This window comes from Falco peregrinus, chromosome 3 (genome assembly GCF_023634155.1).
Source record: "Falco peregrinus isolate bFalPer1 chromosome 3, bFalPer1.pri, whole genome shotgun sequence".
Classification (NCBI taxonomy): Eukaryota; Metazoa; Chordata; class Aves; order Falconiformes; family Falconidae; genus Falco; species Falco peregrinus.
The window spans coordinates 49,073,146-49,089,542 of NC_073723.1; the positions used below are offsets into that span (position 1 = coordinate 49,073,146).

The window sequence follows — 16,397 nt, forward strand, 5'->3', positions numbered from 1 at the left end:
TGCTGAAAAACATGTTGCCAAAACAGTAACTTTTTGATAGTGTCGCTTCTGATTAGTCTTACTTTAAGGATTTGATTTCCTGATAGGAAGATTCAGTTAAACATGATCTAAGTCTGTCATTCTGAAATACACTGTACAAACTTAAAGCTCTTAAGTGTTGAAAGCATTTTGCTTGCTTACTGTTCATTGTGGCAACAAAATCTTTTGATTATATACAAACCCACTTTCAAACCAAGTTGCATGGTTTAGTCAAATTGGTTTATTTTAATTCACAAATTGCTTTGTGTGTTAGCTCATAGTGCATCTTATAAGTGAAAAATGGTGCATACCTTGTCTCCCTAATAGAAAGGCATATATTGAATTGAATTTCAGAGTTATTTTCTTTTAAAGTCTAATCGAATGTTTAAGTGATAGCCTTATAACAGAGGCTTGTTGATCTGCTGTTTATTTATAGCTTTATATATAAAGTTGTGAACTGGAAGTCTAGTATTACTTTTCAAAAAAAATAGACAAGACCTCTCTCTTGAGGGAAACTGCTGAGTGAAAAGGAGGTTCTTGCAGTGTCTCTGAAGACACATTGATTTTGCATGTCACATCGTAAGGAGGGCTATAAACCATATAAACAAAGCTATAAATAATGCTCTCAGTTCTCAGGAGATAATCTATATATTGTTTATTAATAACATATTCAGATGATGACAGGCTCCGCTTGAAAAAAAAACAAAACAACAAACCAAAACCCCTTTCATGTGACATTTATAATTTCTCTGCTCAACCATTCAAGCTGTTTAGTTTTAGTGTATCAGAATGCTGAACGTCTCTTTACTGTGAATAATGAAAGTGCATTAAGATGAACAGCACCTAGGACATTTTTTCAAACAGGTAGAACAAAATGTTAAGTGGAATCTGTTACACTAAATACTGCAAAAATCTCTGCAATTCTCAATATTTCCTGTCTTGAGATCCAAGGCCACATGTATTGGTAAAGGAGATACATGGTGAAAATCACCATGGTTCCACTGAAAAATAACTTATAAAAACTTCAATTTGATAATGTGGTAGAGGCTCAAACTGTTTAGTCAAAGTTTGTTGCGTACATTTGTTTTTTCTTTGGTTTTTTTTGTTCTGGCTTACCTTCAGCACTACTTGGTACAATAGACATATTTTATCACTATTAACACCTTTTTTTTTTTTTAATTGAAATACTTTGTGTTGCATTAATAGACTGAGTCAAGGAAGAAAATTGCATTCAGCAAAGAAGTGACAGAAGAGAGCTGCAGTTTTCCTGTGTGGTAGAACGCCAGTTTGGGCAGTCTTCTCAGCCCAGCTCTCTAGGACTGTGTGTCTATGTTTTTTGGTTTACAGCTTTCGTAGCTGTACTATTTCTATTTACTTCTGTGAAGAGCAGTGCTGTAATGTATAAAATATATATGGTATATTTAAAAATACATATAAGTCTAGCATATATTTTGTATATAAAATAATATGCATTGGTATAATTTCTGATTGAGCAGTACAACATGTTAATATTTTATTTCAGTAACCAAATATTAACATAGCTTCATGTTTGATTTGAGCCTGTTTATTTTCTTTACTGACTTCCATGACCATGGCTCTGTGGCAAGGCAAATGCATCTGTGGTGGCCCCTCTCTCTGCCTTTCTCTCACTCACCACATGTTAATGTTGACACCGCAGTAACCAGGTTCAAGGGAGCTTGTGAATTGCTTTCTGCTAACTTGAGAGTTAAGTGAACAAAAAATACTGTCTTAGCAGAATGCCTAAGTGAGCGCCCTATGAGAAAGGCAGGCATACATGGCTGGAATAGGTTCAGGGGTGGCTGTGCCAGTCCACTGGATTAGATGGGGGCTTGAGAGACAGTTGCAACCTTGTCCTGGTGTTGCCACTTCGTGTCTACTGCTCAGAAAGTTCCAGGGATTGCCGCATCTGTGGAGTTGTTTTTGCAGCAGTGTAACACAAGACCAATGCTTTCAAGGGAGAGTTTAGCCTGCTTAGAGCTGGAATTACGTCAGCTGCGTAACTCAAATACCTATTTGTGAAGCTACAATAAATTACTAAAACTGGACTGTCTCTCTCAACAAATCCACGTTATTAGATCCATAGTAGAAATACAATGTGAAGATGGCAAGCAAACCTGTTCTATCTGTTCAAACTTACCAATCTGCTGTATGTCCTGTGAGCTCCTTTGTTTAACTATTTGTCGTATCTTTATATTCCCTGTATCTTTATTTTCTCTGTAACAGTGTATGTTGGCAATGTCTTTGAGGTGGCTTGAGTCATATGGCAGACTTTTTATTGTAGCTTTATTACATTTCTGTGCTCTTTCATAAGGTGAAGAATTTCTTTAGAGCTACCTTTTCAGTTTCACTTTGAAAAGCATGGGACTCTAGGTTTATGTTTAGATAGAGAAAAATAAAATCAGTATTTTTATATTGTTCTTTGTCAAAGAAAAGTGTTCTGCCTCTTAAAAACCTCAGTCTGCTAAAACAAGCTAGAAATTGGAGATGTTCAAGACCATCAAATATTTTTTTGATAACTTGGTTCTTTAATGAATTGCAAGCAAGGTTTAAATAAATCTTGTTAGAAAAGAGAATATGAAAATTTCATCCTTCCTTTCTTCCGTGCTTCATCACTTTTCTTCCCTTTCCTGCTAAAAAGAAGAATTTTCAGTTTTCTTTAAAGGATAGGCAAATCTAACTGCACTGGAATTTGGAGTATAACACTAGAAGTAGTACTACTTAAACTGTTCCTGTTCCTTTTAGCACACGGCCTCTAGAAATCTGTTGTATGTATGTTAAAACTTACCCGTCTATTGTAGATTGATTGTTGTCAACAGTGATTCTTTTGATCCTTTATCTGAAAATTACTGTAAAATTTTCAGGTAGGGTCTTGTGCCAGTTTGCAATTTTCTCCTTATCCTGTACTCACTGAATTTGGTGGCTTACATGTTGTTCAGTCCTTTGTGCCTTTTCCTAAATGATCTTTTAGCGTTTGGTGCACTATGACACTGAAGTATGTGTCAGTGTCTCTCATATACCAACAAAATCAATTAAATAGAATGAAGCAACAAATTAGAATAAGGATTTGAGATGCAACAAATTCATATATTCAGCTCTAAGTTTCCTTTTCTTCTTGGAAAAAGCACTTTGGAAACTGTGGAAAATGTGTGTTTAAAGATAGCCCTGAAGAAGGGGTAATTGCTAATGTGGAATGAATCTCACTTGTTTTTTCTAATATGAATGACAAGATTAATTTGCAAATAGAAATTACTTACACCTCACTGTCAGACTTCTGAATGACCAGGGAAGTGATAAAATGTGCTGTTACAAGTTTTGTTGATCTGGCTTTAGTGGAGAAATGGAGGATTTTGTAGTTACTCTCAAAAGTGAGGTACTATGCTTGTGTGTTTTGATGCTTTTGTGCAGCACAGACATAATGGTTTGCGGTTTTGAAACAACTGATTCTGTATGAATTTATGTGTCTGAATGCAGTTAAGTCTGAATACAGTTAAGTATAAATGCAGGCTTGTCTGGGCCACCTTCTATTCCTTTGCAATAAGGATGTTTTTGCGTTGAAGGCAGTCAGAAGGGGGCTAATACTGACCTTTATAAATGCCTCTCTGTTCCAGTGTGAGGAAAACAGTTGAAGTGGAACTTGTTGCAAGGAGCTAAACTTGCAAATTTGAACTTTTAAGGTACTTGGGCCTTTACTCGATGAACTTTACATCTTGATTATTAATGCTAGAGGAAAAATTGATGCCCTGTTCTGTGTTGCATGGTTTCTAGTGCTAATTCCACATAAATGCTACTAGAACTGTTGCAAGGTACCTTGAAAGTATCCATGGAGTTCACCTCTACAATCCCAGCATGGGTAGTATACCAAAATGGCATGCTTAATTGTAAGTCTGTTTATGTGGGAGAGCGCAGACTTTTCTGGATGCTTATTGACTTGAGGGAGCACCATTAAGCATGTGGTAACTTTTCCTTTCTGGAAAACAGTTAAGGAATAAAGCATTTATATGTAAACATGCTCAATATTACTTGACTGCTGGTACATAGAATTTAATTTCCCTTCATCCTTTTAAATGATTTAAAAGAAAAATGAGCCTTATGTGATGGCTGGACAGCTGCTGTATTTGTATTGAGAAATTGTTCACTACTTCTTACTGGCTTTTGCAATATTATATACAATAATGCAGTGCCTACTCGAGGTAAAAGGCAGCTTTCTAGTGGAAAGAATTGATGACTGAATTCGTTGCTGGGCAGGACGGTATTTTGCTCTTTTTCTGTAACTTTTTACTTGAATTTTGTACATCTTGCAGAACACCTATTGAGTGACATTCTGCAGATTTGCTTGGCCTGGTTAGAAGGGAGAAAAGGTATCACTGGTAAGGTTGTGTATTGAAAGACGATGGGTATGTAGGCCCCAAAGCTCAACTATGTCAAATTTTAGCAGTTTTGTCTTCGTCTATAGTATGAGCTGAGGAGGCACGCGTGAATCTTTGCCAGTAGCGGCCACAGTCATGTATCTCATACTTTTGCTTCTGAGTTTAAACACCTTAGAAACTTGATGTACTTGCAAAAGACCAACCATGATGCTTTTGTTAGGGTACAGGTGGTCTTGTTCTGAATTTATGGAGGAACTTACAAAATAAGATTAAAATAAGGTGAAGTGGTCAAATTTATGCATTTATAGCTTGTCATTTTAAAAATCAAGCCTAATACCTTATTACTTTCCATTGTAGCATGCAACTCTAATCTGTCAGATGCTGTTTTGAATGTTTTCTGCAGTGATTTGTTATCTTGGCGTCAAGATCTGTTCTTCTTTCATTGTATGTGCTTTTATAGTGCAATGTATTGAGTGTTTGTGTTCTTAAAGGTAATTTTAATTTTGTGAGTATCCTGGTTTTGGCTGGGATAGAGTTCATTTTCTTCCTAGTAGCTGGTACAGTGCTGTGTTTTGGATTTACTATGAGAATGTTGGTAACATACTGATGTTTTAGTTGTTGCTAAGTAGTGCTTACTCGAAGTCAAGGGCTTTTCAGTTTCTTGTGCTCTGCTGTGATCAGGTGCATGAGAAGCTGGGGGGGAGCAGAGCCAGGACAGCTGACCCAAACTAGCCAAAGGGATATTCTGTACCATAGAACCTCATGCTCAGTGTATAAACTTGGGGGGGGGGGGGGGGGGGGGGAGGTGACCAGAGGGGGCTGATCGCTGCTTGGGAACCGGCTGGATGTTGTTCAGTGGATGGTGAGTGATCATATTGTGCATCACTTGTTTTTCTTGGGTTTTATTCTTCTCTCTCTTTTTCCTTTTCATTACTACTATTATAATATTACTACTACTACTACTATTTCACTTCAATTATTAAAGTGTTATCACAACCCACAAGTTTTACCTTTTTCCAATTCTCGGGGGAGAGAGTGAGTGAGCGAGTGAGTAGCTGTGTCATGCTTAGTTGCTGGCTGGGGTTAAACCATGATGGGGGGTAAACAGTAATTCTAAAATCCCAGTTTTTCTCTTAAGATTTAACTTAGTGACAGTGCAGGATAAATACGAATATCTGAGACACTTGATTTGTAGTAGTGTGGTGATGGACACTTATGTCCAACTTATATGTGAATGTTGAAGCTTATGGTGCTACTTAACCTCCAGATGTGATGAAATACCAGTATGTAAAAAATGTACTTGAATCTGCTTGTCTTTTTGGTATGTATTTTAACAGAGGAGAGAAGAGTGGCTTATGAAGCTAATTTTGGTAAGCTTCAGTTTTAGTGGAAGATGGGAGAGAGAAGCCACCAAAGGTCTGACAGGAGAGCAGACTGATAGGTTATTCGAAGCCTGCACGTGAGAGCTTCGTGTTGAGAAGCTGTCTAAATACTTCCTGTTGGTCTTTTACCAATCACTCTCACCATCCAGCTTAGACCAAGAACTTGTCCTAGGCTTACCAACGACACTCAATTGGAAATGATAACCAAATAGAAAATTAACTGGTACTTGTAAGAGCAGGTGGGACAAGGTTTTGGCATTTCACTGGCCCTTGGTTGTGGCTAAAGAAGTGAGGAGGTAGGAACAGTGTGGGGTTTTCACCTGGGTTTGCAGCATGGCAATGTAGAGCAGTAACTGCAGATACTCATACTGTATGGGGAAACAGGATAAGAGTTTTTCCTTGTCCCTGGACTTAAACCTCACACCTGCAAGTGAATGGCTGAGAGAAAAGGTTTTGTAGGGAAGATAATGTACTATCTGCTGTATGTCCTTATGCGTTGAATATGTCTGTTAAGGCACTAAGTACCTACACAATATGCTACTGCTGTGCCTTCTCAGAGATTTTTGCTGAATACAGTGCACTATGGTTGGATTTTAGCATGCACCTGAACCAGTGTAAGCTTTGCAATAGTAGTACTGGTATGGATTGTTAGCTTAATTGATTTTCCTACTGCAAAGTAGTTGCATAAGGATTTCACATTCAAAATGGTTCATGTGTGCTTTAAGAATAAGTAACTGCAGGCTTGTGATGCTGTGAGCAGAGCCATGTATGCAGCAAATGTCACTTGCTTTCAGTGCTGGGTGTTAGAGAAGAAATGCTAGAATCAGTACATGTTATAGATGTGAAATGAAGAAAAAAACCACCAGTGAGGGAGCAGAAGAAGGTTTGGTGAACTTGGAAGCCCTTCCATAGTGGCTAGCGGTGTTTTTAGATGGCTGTCAATTTCTGTTTATTTTGGTGGTACAATTTTGGGTCTTGCAAAACCACGAGAGAGCCGCTCATTTCCTTCTTTGCCATCAGGAGTCTCTACTTTGAGGGTGATAACCTGCTTACTATGATCGAGAGTCATATCTGTTGAGTGCAGCCCAAGCATTAAAATACTGTGAACCTGCAGCAACACCTGATAAAGCCATGAAAGAAGGTGCTAAATCATAATGTATGGCTCAGCATACAAATCCTGTGTTATCTTCTTTGCTAGTGGAGTTTGAAGTTAACATTATACTTCATAAGAATTTTGCTTTTCTAGATGCTGAACTTTAAAACTGAGAAAAAAATGCTGCTGGGTGGTACAGTTGTGATGCTAAACTTCATTGTGCTATAGGAATAGTAATGCCTAGGGAACAGCTGTTCAACAGGTCGCTAAACTGAAAACTAGCCTTTAAAATGTGCAATAAGAACTGATCTTTTTTTTTTCTTTTTGAGTAAAGCAAAAATGCATACTCTTGAGTTTTTGGTGTATTTTGGTTTGTTTTGTTTTCCAAAATAACTTCATTCTGAACATAATTTCTCTGAACCGCTTCTAACGTTTAACCTGTGTAGGTTGAAACACCTGTGCACTAAGAAAAAGTGTGGTGTTAAGTGTTCAATCAGCAATGTAAAAAGAACACCTACATTTCACAGGTCCTGAAACCTCTCTTTCAGCTGATACAGTGGTACAGTTATTGAAGTTTATTTTCTATAATAAGCAACAAGCCAGGTATTACTGAAGGCCTCTTTCAGCTTCTTTGTAGTTCTGTGAAATGTTGAGCTGCTTTGACAGAAGAAAATGAAAGACAGGAACATTCAGCAGAATTGTGCAGTATTTTTCCATAGAATTTAGATATTGTTGCTTGAGGTAAACGCTAGGGATCTGGGGGGTGGTTGTTCCAGTGTTGAGAGTACAGGTATGAAAAAAAGTGACTTAGTGTACTTCAAAATATGGGTGAGGAAAACACTCTTTTGAAAGAAAGTGTTGGTATACAGTGGGCCTGGCTTGAATATATTTTCTTCTTCCAGCTTGAACATGTAGTTTCTCAGCCAGTGTCTAGTTCGCTAGCCTGGGTTAAATTGCCAATGTGTTCATGGCTATTACTTGTGCTCATGCAGCTGAGTGATGGGAAGAGATCCTTTTCAATACTTTGCCACGGCTTCTAATGTATTCTGATGTTCAGCAAGCAAAATCTGTGGGCTTCATGGGTGTTCTGTGACAGTTGCCAGGACTTCTAAATATTACCACTGGGCCTTTTTCCAGACAGTTTTGTTTATGTTCAGTTCATACCTTATTTTCAGAGGGATTGATGGTGGATACCTAAAGCTTTGGTACTGTCATAGTAGCTCCAGTTGACTATTGACAGCAAGCATTATTTGAAGGAATAATTATAAACCTAAAGCTTTTTCCTCTTTCTCTACTTCATACTTCCCCCCCACTATCCTCCTATTCCCCACTCTCCAGGATGTTTCTCAATCTAATTTTTTTGTTGTATTTCAGGGAATACCTTGGAAAGCAGTTGCAGTCAGAACAACCTCAAACGGCCACCGCACGGAGCTAAACACTTCTGTCAGTTCATGCTTATAGCTACAGTATGTTTGTCTTTAAATTAATATCAAGGAAACACTGAAATCACATGTTCTTTGCGTGCTGCTAGTGCGTAAACTTTCCATGTTTCCTCTAGTATTGTTGGCTTATAAAAATTTGTTCAACTAGTTCTGATGATTATGCCTATTAGCTGCTTGTTATATTCTGAATGTATATGAGGAAATGTCGCTAATATATTGCATTTGTTTTATGTATTTATTCTCATAATAAAGACTGTTATTAAAGGATATTCATCCAATGTTATATTTAGCCTAGAAAAAATGTTCTCTTCTTTTAGCAGGTTATCAGTGTTGCTGCTTTCAAGAAAAGCAAGTAGTCCTTGTATGTCTCCAGACAAATTAATAAAGCTATGACTTGGTGTTCTGCAGGAAACGCAGTAGCTTGAGAAATTTTGACTCTCAGTACTAAAGTGCATACCAAGTCTCAAAGCAGTGTTCAATTTGTATATAAAAGCAAATGTATGGGTTTTCTTTTGGAGTGGGGTAACTCCCTCTTGTTAGAGGCTACATTAAAAAATTTGGACATGAGAAGAGGAAAAGAAAACGTGCCTAGTGAAAACTGATAGGCTTAAGATTGTTAGTCAAGCTGTATAACATCAATATTAAGGCTGTAGGTCAGAGATCAAGCTTTTTGGTAACAAATGTGCAGTAACTGAATTTTGAATTTCATGGGGTGGTTTTGTTATTGAAAATGCTTGGTAAATGTTAGGGTTCTGGTGTCATTCTAAAATCTATTATATTTCCTTTATATTGAGCCAAATAATGTGGCTGTCAGTCTTCTCTGTGTTTTGTAGCTCCTGATAGTGAAAAAGATGTAAGCATCAAATATTGATGATACTGAATTGGCATGTGAAAACAGTCTTGTCGCAAATATAGGAACTTGTCTCCACACACTTGCAACACCAAACAGTTAATATTCTTGTAGTTAATTTTTAGAATGAAAAAAAGTATGAGAGAACATGACTTAATCACATTGGTAGTCTTGTGTGGTGGTCTCTGAGGAACCTTAAGGTACTTCGTCATCAAGTAAAAAAACCCAAACAAACAAAACCTCAAAAAACCAATCGGAAAAACTTTTCTTACCTAGTCTGGATTTTCATCATATATAACTAGAACTTGACCACTGTTGCAATGGAGAGAGAAGACATTTGGGGGATGACAGTTTGATGACTCTTTGGCCTGCTTAATTAAAATCGGATTGTGTAGATTAATGACTATTGCTTACTTCTGCATAGGGGGAGGCATAGGCTCTGATATTGAAGTTAGTGTCTTGGGGATAGATGCTGAAGCCTGAAAAAAATTAAACTGACTTTAGTTGGAGTGAGGGTTATCTGGATCTGGTCTCAGCACTGCATGTTCCCACAGTGATGAGGGATACTGGTGGTGTGGGAAGCTGCTGGGAGAACAAGGGTGCACTTACACTGCCATTTTTATCTTGGGTTGGTTGAATGCTCTTGAAATAAATTTCTGAGTCTTCCCTGCTTTTCACACTTCAGTATACATTGCATGGTTTTGTCCGTACATGAATGGGGTGGTTCTCTGATAAAGCTGAACTGCAGCACATACATCTTGTGTCTTGGCTACCTGGCAAGTGTTCAGTCCACCACACCAGGTAAGATTTTCTTTGAAGTATGGCCCTTAGAAGTGCATGCAGAGTGAAAGTTGGATTTGTAATGCCAAATGTCTTGCTCTACAAGTCAGATTCTCTTGTCATGCTTCTTGCTGATGTAAGCATAGCCTAAGACTTTTCTTGAAGATGCTGTAAAAGGTTGGTCCTATGGTTACAGCTGTAATGTTGGGTACAAGAATCATGACAGGACATTAGTGGGGAAGGAATATACCCTCATCTTCAAAACCAGATGTTGTTTCCTTGTTTGTGTTGTTTCCTTGTCTGAAGGGAGCAGTGAAGCACTGCTTGGTAAGAGGATTTGGGTTTGCATTGTATGAGTAAAGATGATGTGTGCTACTGATGGCAACCCCTCCTGTTTTTTTGGGAGCTAGAAATAACCAGGCTATTCATAATATGGATTATGAACAAAGTTGCTTACAGTGATTGTCCTGAAACATCTAAATATTGTGTTCATGTACTGTACAAATAAATTCTCTCTGCTGCTTTGCTAGTTTTACTCTGTGCATAGTTTAATCATTGTGGTCTGTTTCGACACCATGTGGTACGTGGAATTCCCTTCCATTTAGTTAGAAGTCTGTTGGGATACAGAAGAAGAAATGATGGTGATGTTTCACTTACATCAGTGTGCAGTATTGATCCTCTGGTGTCTGTGAAACCCGAAAGGCATGAGACTTCCATCCCCTGATGGTAACATCAAGGTGGCTCAAGGGTTATGATCTTGAGGAGTTTGTGCCGAGATTGTACAGTAAGAAGCTTGGGAAATTCTGGCCAGGGTGCTGTGGAGGACCTTCCTGTGCAGCCAGTAATTTGGACTGTGCGGAGCTGAGAGATCTGCAGAAGTCAGAGTGCACACTGTGTCCTGGAGGGATCTTGGCATAGCAGGGAGCTGCAGACAGGTTTCCAGCTGTGGGTTCTCTATCTCCGATCATCCCATGGCAGGCCTATTATCTGTAGGTGTTGGAAGGCCTTGGATCCATGGTCCCAAGAGAAAAAGTAGGGCAGAGCTGTTCTGGAGCTTATAACCTTTGAAATCAGAAAACTTGGCCAAAAGCTTTGGTTGCATTTCAACTAATTCTTAAAATGGTCTACTGCATCTGGTTTCTGCCTGACAAGGTGTAATTGGCTTTTGCTACTGAACACTGTTTTGACTATTTGCCTGTTTGCGTTAGCTCACTTAACTTGCTTGGCCTCATTCTCCCAAAATCTGGCATGGGGCAGGAAGGCAGGTGCCATGGTGGCAGACCGAAAGCTTCAGGGCTGTGTGATGACAGTGTGGGCAGACCTTGGTGTTAGGGAGAGAAACGTATGCCAGCAGCTTCCTTCCTCCCTCTGGTGATAAGAAGATTTAGAGATGACTGGAGGCTAGCTGCCATGGACCAGATAACTAACCTGCTTCTAAAATGAGGAGGTAGTTATGATCCTCCAAATTAGGGTAATTGTTCTTTTTATGAAATTTTTCTTAGTTTTCCTAGTTTTTATTTTCACTCACGTTGCATCTAAGAATAGATGGAGTTTTAACTTTCCTGTAATGAAAGTAACTGAGTTTGAAGTCTTTTAAGCTATCTTTAAAGTTTTGCATTTGAGGTTTCTTTTGCTTTTCGTGATACGTCTGCTTAAATGATTTTTCTTTAAACTTTGGTCTCAATTTGAAATCTGCATGGGAAATAAATTTGAGTTAAGTTCACAAGATTCAGCAACTGTGAGAAGAATTTAAGCCAGTCACAATTCAATGCAGGAGGGGTGGAGGGGAAGCACGATGAAAAACAGTACTGACATCTGGAGCTAAGGTAGGAAAATGCTTAAATCATGTGCTTAGTGCATGTTTATTATTCCTACAAGCCATTTGAGGGCTTAAGGCCTGCAGCCAGGTGAAGAGGAGGCTAGATCTTGGTCTTGGCTGGTGTAAGCTACTCTGCTAGAAACAAACCAGGGTTGAGCAGGAGATGGGCTGCCTGGGCCCTGGTGTACGGTGCTGCATCAAACCTGTCTTCAGTATCTCATCAGAATTCCAAAAATGGGTTTGTGCCCCTGCATGAACAAATGAAGATTGTCAGCCTGCTGGGTTAATAGTTTTTTCTCGTGAACATGACATAATTTTAGCCTCATAGGTGACAAGGGGTCAGAAGGAATCCTGAATCCTGTTGACTCACCTCTATTCAAAAGCTTTCACTTTTCACTTTGGCAGCTTCTGCAGAGTAGTTTTGAGTTGTCTTTTTAGAACCACGTGCTTTGTCAGAGTTGAGAACAGAGCTAGTGCTCTTGCAATGACCAGGCATGGTATTCACCTTATATTCACTTCCTCTTAGACTCCAAAATGAGTATTAAAAAAAAAATCTGAACTGCTGTTAAAATTTTCAAATGGTCAAGGGTATCATCATTGAAATACCACAGAGAGCAGCAATGTTGTTTGCAAATGTAAGGTGCAGCCTTTAGGGAGTTACCTGGGAACTCTTCTTACCTTGGGGTATGTGTATTTCACTGGTACAGCCAGTTCTGAGATGCGTCAGACATTGCTGAACACATATGATGTGCTGAAAACTGTCAGTATCCTTTGTGTAAGAATATTTTTCATGACCTGTCCCTTGGCCTTACTGCTGCTTGTAAGCTAAGTTACTCTACAGCAGGGGGGCCAGATACAGCCCCCCAGGGTCCTCAATCCGGCCCCTGGTATTTACAGAACCCCCCTCCAGGGGTTGGGGGGGAAACCAAGCAGCCGCAGGTGACTGCCTGCCACTGCATCCGCGCGCCGGCCCCCTGGTTAAAAAGTTTGAGGACCCCTGCGCTATGGTAAGGAGCCTAATAAAAGGCAGAAATGGAATAATGGCTGATTGTTACACAGTCTCTCTTGTTTCTGTTACTTGGTTTTATCCAAGGATATTTCTGTGCTATGGGAAGGTAATTTTTCTTGGGGGGTGGGGTGGGGGGGTGGGACGGAGCAGGACAAAATTCACTCTGCATATAAAAGTGGGCAGCGGGCCAATTTATTTTTTTTTTTTTTAACTTTATCATCTAACAGATTATCCAGAAGGGCACAATTTGTCCCTCTGTGTGAAGACTTAATATGCAGAAGGGAACAATGAAGTTGTTCATGAGCCATCTTTGGTGCTGTTATGTACATATTCATGATACAATTTTTTCAGGGATCTTCAGTTGGTTTGCCTTGTCTGGAGTCTTGTGTACAGACAAAACTGTCAAGCTGCAAATCTGAGTAACTTCTTCATTGTCTTCATAAAGTATTTTAAAATGTCTGCACACATCCAGCTCTGCCAAAAAATGGACAGAGAAATTGGGTAGTTGATTGTGGTGGTGACAGTTGAAACCTATTGATTTGGAAATCACAGAACTGCTACAGTATCACGTTATTTTGTAGCCAGAAAAGATGATAAATTGCAGACATAAAGGTTGTCATTTTCTAGATAACTTCCATGAAAAGGAAGTGTGCAAGACAAGCCTACTCTGTCAGGTTCAGATGGCTAAAATACAGCTTCAGATTAGGAGTCTTCCAGCGTGGGGATCACATCCAGTAGTTTGCTTGTGGATGCACGCAAACGCAGGGCAGATACTTTGGTCAATTAAAATTAAATAATTTTGACATAAAATACTGAATAGAAAAATAACCCTTAGAAATGTATGGGTGTGAGACCACTGGTTAGATACTGAAATCCGTCTGGGATGTCTTCAATTGGTGAAGTCCGCTTGTAGAAGAAATACTTAGCGTGAAGTGCACAAGTTGTACCTCCTGTTGTATTTCTGAATGTCACTCCTCTCTTACTTAGTGCCATCTAGTTATTTCTAGATTATATGCTAATTCCCCTTAGAATTGATAATATTTCCCAGTTTAAATATAATACAATTAAATATTTGTGGTACTATATCAAGCAGATGATGGGTGAGACCTAGAATGAGGGAAATGTGTTAAAAAAAATTAGTTATTTTTCTCTGGTAAGAAAGGGCTCTTTATGCCTTGTCTATCTTGTATTTTACCCGTTTTCCTTATACATTCCAGTTCAAATTCTGTCCAATACTATCTCTAAGGGAGAGTCAAGATTTTTATCCTATCGATCTTAATCCAGTGTCTAAGTCCATCCAGATCACTACTTCTTTTCTTTTTTGACTTGCAGATATTAAATTTCCTGAATTTTATCATCCCTGACTTAATATGCATTGTGTTGATTTTTATTTATTTTATTTTTTTTTAAAGAAGCCTGAGTGGGATGAAATCTTCCCTTAAAGACAATGCATTAGCTCCCTAGGCTTTGTTTCTATGGAAGTTTCCATTTCCTTACCTTAATTTTATTAGTCCATCTGGATAGCCTTTAACCTGGGGCAAAGCCAAACTTGTACTGGCTTTGACGGCCCTGCAGGGACTAGGCACTGTAACTTCTTTGTAACAGCCTGTTTGTCCTGTCAAGCCTCTGTGCTTTTTCTGGAAGTGAAAGGAATTCTGTTGGTTTGCTGGATTCTTCGTTTATTCGTCTTTGTTTTCTAATCCAGTACAGCAATTGGTAATTTTAAGAATCTTGTGATGTTGCAATTCAGCTGGAAGATAAATAGTGGATTCCATCAAACCACTGAGATCTTTTTCATCCTTTGTTCTCCATCCTGTATCCCTGCTCTCAATGCACAGTCTGAATTTCCTATTAGCTGGTTCATTGCATGAGAAAAAAGTCCTTTAGACATGTTACAGCGGCATCTCTTGCACTGGGATAAACCTCTGGTCTTCTCTGATTTTCCTTTTTTTACATACCTATTTGGTGCTTCCCCTTCTCTCCATCTTTTCTTTTCTTTCTGCCTCTCTCTTCCTTGTTCTGGGGTGTTGCAAGGCTGTTTTTCTCATTCACCTGATGCCTCTTTGGTCACATAATTAAAAACCATTTCTCTCAGACGTTTTTATTTAACTCGTAGATACTGAGTTAACTGTTCTTCATTTCCTCAAAATTGCATGTGAACTCCATTTCCAGAACCAACTTTAGTCTCCAGCTGCTCAATGCTTTATACAGGGAAAACCTCTTTTGAGTGCCCCTTTGAAAGTATTAAGCAGAACTTCTCTCTGTAGTGTCATCTTTATTAGGTCTTTTTCAAGTGCTGCCACAGTTACCATCGCTATCCATTCTCTCTTTTTATTTTTATTTTTGAGAAGTAAGGACCATTCATTCCTTGTTTTGTACAGTCACTTGTAAATTTTGTTGTTTACGCAAATTTGGGTTTCTGAGTCTGTATTTTGAAGAGATGGAGATGCTTTTTCTACACCAGTGGGGATTCAAACACATGTGTCTCACTGGCTGTGAGACTTGGAATCAAGGGATTTTAAAGATGTTCCTCTCTGCCTCTTGCCCCAAGATGACGTGAGAAATAGGTGTTGCAAAGTGATGATTCTGAAGAGCGTATTCCTGAAGAGCTTTTCCATGCAGTGCTTGTAATAGAAGCATTTTGTATTCACTCTGATCATATCTCACAAGATCCAGGCTCTGCAGTATCAGCAGCATGATACTTGAAATTTAATCTACGTGCCCTGGGCTCCATAGCCTGACAGAATTAGGTAATGTATTCTGAATTTAAAATACAATTCTGAAATAAAGTAATAATAAAAAGAATAATACACAGGTAACTCTTTTTCTTGTCAGTTACCTTTTTACCATAAATCCTTAACAGTGAAGCAAAAACCACTGCTGAAGAAACACTCTGAAATGAACTCCATTGCAGCTTGTGTTGGCAATGCTAATAACTTGTGCAAAAGCAAATTAAATCTTAGTCTTTGCTAAAATAGACTGCTCTGCACAGTCTGCTCCTCCTTGTGCTTAGTGTCTCAAGCCGTATTTAATTTGAAATGCCTGTGGTGCAATATTTGTAGCCATTTGCTTCTCCCTTGTGCCCAATCTGGATTCTACAGAAGTAATTGTACAGGGGACATTCATCAGGTAAATGGATTCCAAAAGAGATCAGCAAATGGAGGATGATTTCTCAGTCAGCACTTCAACTGTCTGCAGCTTGTATGGCCTTGCAAGAGTTGTAAAAGAATTGACACCAATGGCTTTTCCCCCTCCTCTCTACAGACAAACAGCTGCCACCTTGCTTTAGAAAAAAACAACAAACCAAACTCCTTGAGAACACGTGCATCTGCTTCAGCACAGTGCACGTGTAGCAGTTTTTCTGCTCTCCTGAATGCGGCTAACCCTGCTTCCATGCTGCGTCTCGATAAAAATGCTGACTCTGAGGGCAGTGAAGAACTGCTTGCTGTTCCCACTTAACCTTTTTGTTTTCTGGAAGGCTGGCAACGCAGCGGAAGGGGTTGCGTGGCTTGTGCTGAATCTATTTCATTGCTGCCAATTTGTTTCCTTCTGTAAGCAGACCTACAGCTTCATTTTTCTGTCTTCCACTGTGACTGCAGGAAAACTTGCTCCCCCT

At 39.0% G+C, this 16,397-nt stretch overlaps 1 protein-coding gene across 2 annotated transcripts in view; it reads left to right on the forward strand.

Annotated features, from left to right (window-relative positions):
- ATP6V1H (ATPase H+ transporting V1 subunit H) overlaps positions 1-8,590 on the forward strand; it is a 50,534-nt gene extending 41,944 nt beyond the window's left edge. For both annotated transcript variants that reach the window (XM_055799128.1, XM_055799129.1), the window contains exon 14: positions 8,256-8,590. In XM_055799128.1, the coding sequence (XP_055655103.1) occupies positions 8,256-8,316 (61 nt within the window). In that variant the 3' untranslated portion in view covers positions 8,317-8,590. The remainder of the gene's footprint in view (positions 1-8,255) is intronic.
- Positions 8,591-16,397: the final 7,807 nt, after the last annotated feature.